Source organism: Gracilinanus agilis, chromosome 3, assembly GCF_016433145.1.
Source record: "Gracilinanus agilis isolate LMUSP501 chromosome 3, AgileGrace, whole genome shotgun sequence".
NCBI lineage: Eukaryota > Metazoa > Chordata > Mammalia > Didelphimorphia > Didelphidae > Gracilinanus > Gracilinanus agilis.
In genome coordinates, this window is record NC_058132.1 from 459,113,680 (window position 1) to 459,124,369 (window position 10,690).

The 10,690-nt window shown below is 36.7% G+C and overlaps 1 protein-coding gene across 1 annotated transcript; it reads right to left on the reverse strand.

The window, feature by feature from the left end:
- Positions 1–3,330: 3,330 nt before the first annotated feature.
- On the reverse strand, positions 3,331–10,436 carry TCEANC (transcription elongation factor A N-terminal and central domain containing). Its single transcript, XM_044666964.1, has 2 exons — positions 10,350–10,436; positions 3,331–4,518 (listed from the first exon to the last, which is right to left on the reverse strand). The coding sequence occupies exon 2, from the start codon at positions 4,514–4,516 to the stop codon at positions 3,377–3,379; it is 1,140 nt and encodes a 379-aa protein (XP_044522899.1). The 5' UTR covers positions 4,517–4,518; positions 10,350–10,436; the 3' UTR covers positions 3,331–3,376.
- Positions 10,437–10,690: the final 254 nt, after the last annotated feature.

A 10,690-nucleotide genomic window follows, 5' to 3' on the forward strand; every position in this document is an offset into this window, starting at 1 on the left:
ATTTTGTGTGCGTTCGTTAGCTTTTTGGGGTCCTAAATCTTGCTGCTCTCAGGAACAGGCCCCGGAGCTGCCAATGACTCGATGGGTGCCCCAAACTTGCTCTATTTCTTTTTAGCTGGCTTCGGCGCTATAGGTGTTGTGTGTGGAGGGGGTGGGGATGGGGTGGTTGCTCAGCCCGCGATTTAGTGAGAGCTGTTTCCCCCCTTTATACCATGGAAATGCCTCGATTCCACGTACCTTCCACAGTGTGCCCTGTTGTGGGGTTCCTCCGTTCGTCTGGACTTGTTTTTATGTGCCCTTGAGGAGTTTTGCGTGTTTTGGTCAGGAGAGTTTAAGAGCTGCTTCTTACTCTGCCGCCATCTTAACCCGGAACCAATGTGTTTTCATAAACACAGTGATGTGAAAGACGACTCCAGCAGTGAGTGATTCCCAAAGTGGGTGCTACTGCCCCCTGGTGGGTGCTGCAGCAATCCAGGGGAGCGGTGACGGCCACAGGTGTATTTATCTTTCCTATTAATTGCTATTAAAATTAAAACAAAATTTAATTTCCAGGGGGCTAAGTGACATTTTTTCTGGAAAGGAGGTGGTAGGCCAAAAAAGTTTGGGAACCACTGCCAGTAGTTCTTTCTCTGGAGATAGAGGATAGCGTTCTCCATTACAAGTCTTTCAGGATTGTCCCAGTTTATTGCATTGCTGAGAGTAGCCAAGTTTGGTGAAGGTCTTTAAAGGACAAATGGAGGAGTTTAATCATTGGCTAACTTGCTCTGTATATTTGAGAAATGTCTCTAAACAATGTACACACATATACTAATACGTGAATGTGTATTAATACACATATACATACACACACATACACATACATATAGGCAGCTAAATGGCACAGTGGATAAAAGGCCAGGCCTGGAGTTACAGAAGACTTGAGTTCAAATATGGCCTCAGATCCTCACTAGCTGTGTGACTGTGGGGAAGTCTCTTAATCCTATTTGCCTCAGTTTCCTCATCTGTAAAGTGAGCCAGAGAAGCAAATGGCAAACCACTCTAGTAGTTTTTGAAAAAACAAAACAAAGCCCAAATGGGGTCATGAAGAGTCAGACATAGGGGCAGCTAGGGAGCAAAGCAGATAGATTGCCAGGCCTGGAGTTGGGAAGGCCTGGGTTCAAATGTGGTCTCAGACACTTCCTAGCTAGGTAACCTTAGCTATATTAGCCCTCATTACCTGGCCCTTGCTGTTCTTAGAATTTATACTAAGGCACAAGGTTAAAAAATCAGACACAACTGAAAAACAATACACACACATACACAGACACACACGAGAAATTATATTTCAAACCATGTTTGTGTGTATATTATATATACTATATGTCATAGTACATTGACAGAAATAACAGGTTCATATATAAGTATGTGTGCAATATATACATGGTCTGAATCTATAATTTCATCAGTATTGGGAGATCCTAGAAATGAAATCTACAGATGTAGACTGGCAATCAGTCTGCAATTTATAAAGCTATTCAGGGTATTGGGGAGTTCTAGCCCATGGTCTCTTAACTAGTATCAGAAAGACCATGGCATTTCCCTGGTACAAGAACTTCCAGTGGCTCATTATTGCCTCTATGATGAAATAAACTTCTCTAAATGGCATTTAAAGCTTCACATTTTGCCTCAGCCCCTCTCTCCAAGCTATCATTACATTATTTCCATTATACTCCATGTTCTCATCAAATAGGATGCTATTTACTGTCCCTTACATATGACATTCCATCCCCACCCTGCCTACCTTTCAACAAGCCTCCCCACATGCTGGGAATGCCTTCACTCCTTATCTGATCAAACCCTAAGATCTCTTCAAAGCTCAGATCAAATGCAAGCTGTCCAGTTAGAAACTCAATTACTTTGTATTTATTTACATTACCTAAATATGTGCTGTATGTTTACATTACCTAAATATGTGCATGCAAACAAGGGGAGCAGAGACTAATTGCAACCCCAAAGCCCAGGGTAGGATTTGAAACACTGTAGTTACCTCCTAAGTGCTTGTTATTAGTTCTTCTCTCCAAGGCAGGTCCTCTATTCACTGTTACGTAGCCTCCTCTATTATAAATAGATAATAGAGGCAGTTTGGTACAATGCCAGTCATTTTAATGTTTCAGGGTCTCAGTTTTTTCATCTGTAAAATGAGGTGATTGAACTAGTTTGACTTATGAGCACCATCAAGATACCTGATCCCTTGGAAATGATGGTGTATTGGGAGTCAAGAGGACATGAGTTTAAATCTCAGCTTTATCATTTTACCAAATCTCTTTATATACACATGCATGTATGTGTATACATACATATAATTTGCATACATGCAATAATGCTTTAGGAATAAGTTTACCTATTTAAAAGGCTCATACTTTAAAAGGGCTCATATCCTGGCATATTAATATAAAATTTCACATAAAAGTATTTTCAAAAAAATTATGATTCTTAAAAGATTTAACATTAGTCAATTTGGACTTGACTTTTATATATACATACAAAAATATGTAGCCATATATGTATACATATGGATATAGTAAAAAACATATATGTGTGCACACATGACTTCTAAATAGAAGAATAACTAGTGGTACATGGGGCAATCTGGCAAGTAAGAAGAGAGAAGTAAAAGAAAAATAAGAGATGAACAGAATTGGAGGGATACAATTATTACCAGGGGATATCAATTTCTAATGAAATATATAGTTCTCACGCAAAGAATCGAACTTATGTCTGATGCGAAGAAGCCATTACTCTGGTTATCTCCATAGATTCCATCTCTGGAGTCATATGCTCAAAGAGAAAAATCTGAGATATTTCTCACAAAGAAACAACATTTACAAAATATTGCCTGATTCAGTTTCTTCTGACTCTCAATTAACTTACTGGCTATGCTACTTTAGGCAAATCATTTACTTTCTTTAGATATGGTATGGTCTTCCTTAGCTAATCTAAACAACTAAAATCCTTGGGAGTAACACCTAGTGAAAAAATAACCAGGCCAGGAAAATGGTAAACATGTAAATTTGGGCAAATTTGTGCCTCAGTCTCTACATCTGTCAACTGGATGGACAAGTATCCATTACATGTTTGGGGTAGCTTAATTCTAAACTCTGGATAATGTTAAATCATGAAGAAAAATTTAAAATAACCAAAACCTGTATAAGAAAAATGGTATTCGTTTGAAAAGGTGAGCCACCCCTCTCCATCTAGGAGCCTTTTAATCTATCTGCTATCTACTCAGCAGTTATAATAAAAATATAATATCTGTGCAATAGGTATGAAATATATTACTAAAGTACTTTATCAACAAAAATTATCTTTATTAAAAATTGTTAATGTTTCTTCACAATCATATGCAAATCCAATTGCTGTGATACCATTGTTCCCCACACTCATTACAAATGACATAGGTCATCATTTGTTCATCTGGGTTTGTGCTGCGAACCCAACTTGGAAGAAAAAGTGCCCCTCTGGCAATCACAGTTACCTTGCAATTAAATTTTTCACAGCGCCTACATTTTATTTTATCTGTCTGTGTGCCATCAACCATTTGAGGAAGATGATGTTCTTGTATACAGGACTCTGTGTATGAAGCCCTCAATTGCTTTAATTCATCATTTGCCATTTCCATGACTGTCATTTCAGCAAATTCTTTTGGAGATAAGGTCCCAGAAAACAGATTTTGTTGTAAATGAGGATTTTTTTGATTCTTCAAATTTGACACTTTGCTTCGGATACAATTTTTATATTTTTTGAGATTTTTTGAATAAAGTGCAAAAATGTACTCCTCAATTTCTCTTGCCAATTTTTGCCAGCGATCAGCTTTCTGTTGGTCTGTGGAAAAAGTAACTAAAGCTCCATAAAGAAGTTCTACACACTTAGACCTTGTGGGATCTTGCTGCCAAGCTGACTTGCTGCCAATGGATTTAGGGTCATGACTCACAAAATGCTCTTCTGAATGTTCCTCCACTGCATCAGCATTGTTTTCTGGCATACTCTTTTCAACATCTTTTGCAACATCTTGGGCTTGTGAACCAGAGATAGAATTTGCTATGTCTAATGCCTTTTCAACATCTTTTGCAACATCTTGGGCTGGTGAGCCAGAGTTAGAATTTACTATGTCTAATGCTTGTTCTTGACTTAGGTATGGGGAATTTTCTTCTTGAATTAGATTAACATGTTCAATGTTTTTCTTAATGTCATTGAGAAAAAAATTAGGGTTGTTCACTGGGTGATTTTTATAAAGTATTTTCCACTTGCAAAGTAAATACTTGGCTTTCTTTTTGAAAATCACTATAGGGCAATGTTTTAAAACTCTATATACAGCTCTGACAACATTTGTCTCTTGGAGATGCTCTACATTCATGTGAATAGTTTCCAATTCAGTCAAGTGATCTCCAAGATCCTGGAAATTCTTTTCTGTCAATAGCTGCTCAATAATTGAAGCTCTGGTAGCTACATTTTTCTTGGTTTTGTCAGACATCTTCATTCCTGAAAATAAAGGGGAGGGGGCAGATTAATAACTTTTCTTAGTTAGAAATTAGTCATATTAGTGGGACAATGTTTTCATGATCATTCTCAGGGGAAAAAATTAAAGCTGTTCAATTGCTTGAAATGGTTATTTTTGTAAAGTATTTTCCACTTTGTAATGTTTCTTGAAAAACTGGTATTTCTGGTAACAGAAGTTATGAAACATGATTAGCTGCAATAAGGCTTCAGACACAAAAAAGTGACACCTAGTACACAAAATGATCTGATTTATAGCACTAAAGAACACCAGAAAGAAAAATTTAAATCTTTAGTATTAACAATTATTTAAGTAAGATATACTAGATGATAACTTGGACAATTAATTCATATGACTGTAAAGATGAGAAGGCAATTTGTTGGTGTCAATATCAGTTCTATATAATATTACATATAACATATACATATATTATAATATATACTACAATACTTATATAGTATATATAATCCTTAGTACTGAACTATTTTTTTAGAGAGCTGGATGATTTTTGCAATTTAGTTGAAATTATTTATCAAGCATTACAAAATTTACACCATACTTATCTAAGTATAAAAGATGGATGATGAAAGTAAATCAAAGTGGCTATAAGGACTTCAGTTGCCTCTCTTCCTTATTAAAACTGCCAGGAGCCTCAAATGCCCTGAGAACTTGGCTGATATAATGCCTGTACAAAGGGCTGAGAACCACCAAGCTGGAGTTTGAATATTAACTAGTTGTCACAACCTCAACTGTTCCCTTTCCTCCCATCTCTATCCCCACCCCTCTAATTATGAATCAGCACTAGTCTCTAAATCTTGCCTTGCATACCAGATCCAGATACCCTACCTATTTTCCACAATTTATGATCATAAAGCCTAACAATGAAAAGGCAACACTGTCTGAAAGCCATAACAAAATTAGATTCTTGCACCATAGTCATATCTGTAACTTTAACAAAATAGCCATATTACAGTACAAAAGTTATTCTATAAGTACTGATATTCAATCAATATAATTCTGTCATTTTTGCTTCTCACAATAAATTAAAGGTTTACTTCTAAAAATTTCCTTTTAATGAATTTATCTTCTTACTATAGTCACACTGTTGACTTTTAAAAAGGTGATCTGACCTCAAATTAAGCCACTTTCTCTTAAAAATCTTTTAAAATGATGATTTTCTTTTTCTTTAGATGTCAAATAGACATATGTCTTTGTCTTCTGCACTAGGATTACTGTCTGTATTTGAAAGTTACTGTGCTAAGCCACTGAAGAGTACCCTTAGTTGCTACATTTCTCATTTTTAATGAAAGCATTATTTTTATCACAAGAGGGAGCTATAATATTGAATATTAAAGCATTTCAAATTTTTAAAGCATATGGCAGTAGTTTATCAATACGTCATTTATTTAATAACTTGGAATAAACAATTTGCAGTTGTTTTATTGAAAAACAAACCTTGGCTTAAAAGTCTTAGCTATCTCTTTTCTTTTTAAAAAAATTAGCATTTTGAATATTCAAAACAAATTTACTGACATCAATGAAGGAATGCCAGCTTATTTAGGAGGTTTCCTTTTCCATACTTTTTCCCAGATCTCAACATTAATTTTTAAAGTTTGGTGACATTTTGTTCTTTTGCACAAGAAAAGGAAAATAGAAATGATTCCAATTTCACCAAATTGTAGTTACAGAGATAGCTTCTGTACAGCTAATTAAAAAAACAAGATTACTGGAAGGATAGAAAAATGAGACATGTTGAGGTTTTGATCCACTCCGAATGTTCAAATCTTGCACTTGGCAAAAGGAAAATAAAAGCTCTTTAGCACAGAACAAACATTATATATGTAATATAATTCATAATAGTACACGATTATACTATAATTCATTGAGTTTTGATTTGGTTATTGTCGAATAAAGAATTATCAATGCAAATATAAAATATTCTATGAAAGCTTACACAAAATATTTGATCTTAGGCCAACTTAACAAAGAATTACTGAAACCTTAAGGGAATTTCAAGTTGATTCTTCTTCTTTTTTAAATCCTACCTTCCACCTTAGAATCAATACCATGTATTGCTTCCCAGGCAGAAGAGTGGTAAGGGCTAGGCAATGGGAGTTAAGTGATTTGCCCAGGGACATACAATTAGGGAGTATCTGAGGCTAGATTTGAACCTAGGACCTCCAGTCTCTAGGCCTGGCTCTCAACTGAGCCACCCAGCTGCCCCCTCAAGGTGATTCTGATAAAGTCACATATATTAGAGCTATTGTATACCAAAGCTCTATCTAATTATCCCTTGTCAATGGTGATAACAATATGGCTTACAGGAAAACTTTCTTTTTTTCTCTATAATCAATACTATAATCTACTGTTTTTATTTAAGATTTATTGTATGGATAGAACAACAAAAAAGGTTTATGCTTCATTTACCTCAAGTAATTGGTCTCAGGGTCAAAACAAGGGAAAGGTTCTTGAAGTATTTTTTAATAGAAGAGACCTAGGATGGATTCTGGCTCTGACTCTTACTTGCTATGTCTATACAGGGAAGTTTTAAAAAAGAATACATGCTATCCAGGGGCAGCTCAGTGGCTCAGCAGATTGAGAGCCAGGCCTAGATATGGGAGGTCCTGGGTTCAAATTTGCCCTCAAATGCTTCCTAGCTGTATAATTCTGGACAAGTCACTTAACCTCCATTGCTTAGCCCTTACCACTTTTCTGCCTTGGAACCAATATAGAGTATTGATTCTAAGACAGATGTAAGGGTTTAAAAAAAAGAATACGTGGTTATGAGTTATGTTTCATAGGATCTATTTAAATCTGTCTAGTGAATTGTTCCCTACTACATATGCTGAAGGGTGTGATAACTATTGTATGATTATAAATAATTGAATAATTTATTTCAGAAAAAGAATGAATAGTAAACAGTGATATTTTTAAGGAGCCAAAGGTGTATAAACTAAATTTAGACTGAAAAAATGAGTAAAGACCAAAGGAGCAGGTCAGAAGAACTCTGGATTTAGAATAGATTTTATTGGAATTAGAAAAAATATACACAGTTTTGGGGAAAATCTCTACATTAAATATTTCTGATGAAAGTCTAACATCTCTCCTATAAAATCTGTCTAGAAATACACAAATTCGTAAGTTACTTCCAATAGACAAATGATGAAAGGACACGAACAGTTTTCAAAAGGAGAAATGTACCCTCCTCCTATTACCAAGCTTTTAGAAAGACTGTCCTAAATGATAGATAATGAAAGAAGTAAAATTTTTTCAAAGTTTGAGTATCACTCACTTTCATCAAATTAGCAATAATAAGATTTGAAAAATTCAGCACTGGAACAACTCTGTGAACTGAAGGTTATTCTGAAGCTAGCTGAATAGTGAAATAGTCCAATTATTCTGGAAAACAATTTGGTCTTATGTAGGAAAGTTACAAAATTTTTCATTTTTGTTGACAAAGATATTCTACTAGGATTATATCCTAGGTTAATGACAGTGAAATAAGTCTCATTTTTACACAGATATTCATAACAACATTATTTGTGGGCACAAAGTCTAGCAACTAAGTATATGCCCAATGATGGGGGATGGGAGAAGCGGAGAGGGGGAGAAGGCAACAGCCTAACAATTGCAGTTTGTGAATGCAAAGGAATCTAGCTTACAGAATGATTATGAATATTTCAAAGAAACAGAGAAATATTTTTATGAAATGAAACAGAGTAAAGAAAAAAGAGCCAGAAAGAACAATATACACAATGACTACAACAAGGTAAATAAAGATAAACCCTAAAAGGCAACTAAAGTCCAAGATTAAAGTCTATACTATTAAAGTACACATATTTCCTTCCTGTTGTTCAGAAAAGCTATTGTGTTTGTACAGTACTATCTATAGCAATCAAGTCAGTAAGACAGTTTTGTTTGTTGTTTAGATGGAAATTACAAAGTGATTTTCCTAAAGCCAGGTCTGAAACTACTACACAAACTATAATAGATCCCTATGACCTCTAGGAGCAAATACAAATTTCTCTGTTTGATATTGAAATTTCTTTACAACCTGGTCTTTTATACCTTTCTAATCTTTTCCTATATTTCTACTTTCTATGCATTCTAGGATCCAGCCTATTTGCTGTTTCACACAGATGAAACTCCATTTCTCCAAGTTTTAATAGTGGCTTTTTTAGAGGTATGGAATGCCTGTCTAACTTCTGCCTTTCATAATCTTGAATACCTTCCAGCTTCAGCTTAGGTGCCACCTTCTATGTGTAGTTTCCCTGATAGTTTGCTCCCTATTAAAATATCTTTGAATTAATGTTATAGATACTCTGTATAGTCTTAAATGTGTATGTTGCCTTCCTGGTTAAGAAGGTAAGCTCCTTGAGGACAGGAGCTATTATTTCATTTTTGTCTCTGTATCACAAATGCTTAGTAGTGTCTAGTAAATAACTGTTTAATAAATTCTTGTTGATTGATGGAGAAATTCTGCTTTGGTTGTAAAGTGTCTGCTGTGTCAAAACAAAAAGTGTAATGTTTTAATAAAAAAGACTGGACTCAGGAACTTAGGCACAGGTATCTAGTACAAGGGAACACCATACCAACTGGACGAGGCCATGTACTGTTAAGGGTACCAAAGATCTATAATTATCTACCTATATATAGTGGCTAAGCTTCTACTGTCTTCCCTGCCCTCAGATTGGAGCAATAAAGGTAATGGCATTATTATCCTACTCTGTCAGCCTTGGGCTAGTCACTTAGCTTCTCTAGATTTCAGTTTCCTAGTCTACTATTACTTTTCAACTCTAAGCAACTCCATGTTTAGTTCCACAGCAAGAGCAATGGATCTAGAGTCAGATCATTTAGCCTCTTAGGTTTCAGTTTTCTCATTTATAAAATAAGTCCAACTGAACTTAATGGCTCTTCCAATTGCTTTTTGAATACTTTTTAAAAAAACTTTTAAATTTAGAAATAGTTAGTTGGCTCAGTGGATTAACAGCCAAGTCTAAAAATGGGAGACCCTGGATTCAAATCTGGCCTCAAGACACTTCCTAGCTGTATGACCCTGGGCAAGTTACTTAAATCCCATTGCCTAGCCTTTATCAGTCAGTCTTCTGCCTTTAAACTAATACACAGTATTTATTCCAAGATGGAAAGTAAGGGTTTTTTTTTAAAAAAGAAAACTCTAAGTTTATGCTACAACTTTTCAACTTTTTAAGTCCAAGCATAGTTCAGTAGCAAGAGTCATGGAACTGGAGTTAAAGGATCTATTTATTCCCTGTGGGACCTTGGGCAAATCACCTCTCTGGAAGGCCTCAGTTTCCTCATATGTAAAATTAGTCCAACCAGATCGAATGGTCTAATTTTAAATCTATGATACCATTACTTTTCAATCCTAAATCCACCCCTGGTTTAGCAACAAGAGCAATGGAAATGGATTCATTAGACCTTCCAACTAGGCACTTTGCCTCAAGAGTCCTCTGTATCCAAACCAGTAAAAAGAGTCTCTTCCAACTCTACGTCTAGCATCCTATGAAAGCAAAAGCAAAGTTGTGTCCGTGGCAGGTGAAATCCTGAAAAACCGGGGCCGGCGACGCCCCTGCCCTGCGGCTCCATAGAAACAAGGGCAGCGAGGACCCCAAGGATCACGAAATAGGTAGAGAACGCCAGAATGCGACTGCGCGATCCCACCCTCTCCGCTCTGTTGGGGAGGGGAGAGGCTGTAATCGTCACCGTCCACACCTTCCCCAACTCCTCATTATAGACAAAGGGACCTCCCCGGGGTTCTACTTTCTCCCAGTTGCTGACCCTAGGCTTTGCTCACCAGGGAAGTTCGGTCCGCAGGAGGGCACGACATTTAGGGGTCACAGTCGGCCGAGACCAGGCTTCTCACAGCGGATGGGAGAGGAAGGCAGAAGAGGGCTAGCGAGAAGGAAGAGACGCTCAACCAATCAGAGGCCGGCGAATAGGCTCCCTTAAGAGCCAAGGCACGCATGCGTGATTTGGAAGTGGAGCGTGCGCGGTGCGATTTACGGGTCTCCCCCGCCCCCTTTCCTCTTCTTGGGGATCCTTCTGTTTCTTGATCCCGCGGAGGCTACTGTGTGGGTTCCCTACAGTGTCATGTCACTCAGGAAAAGAAGTCTTCCTTTTGTTTGGCCCAGTTTC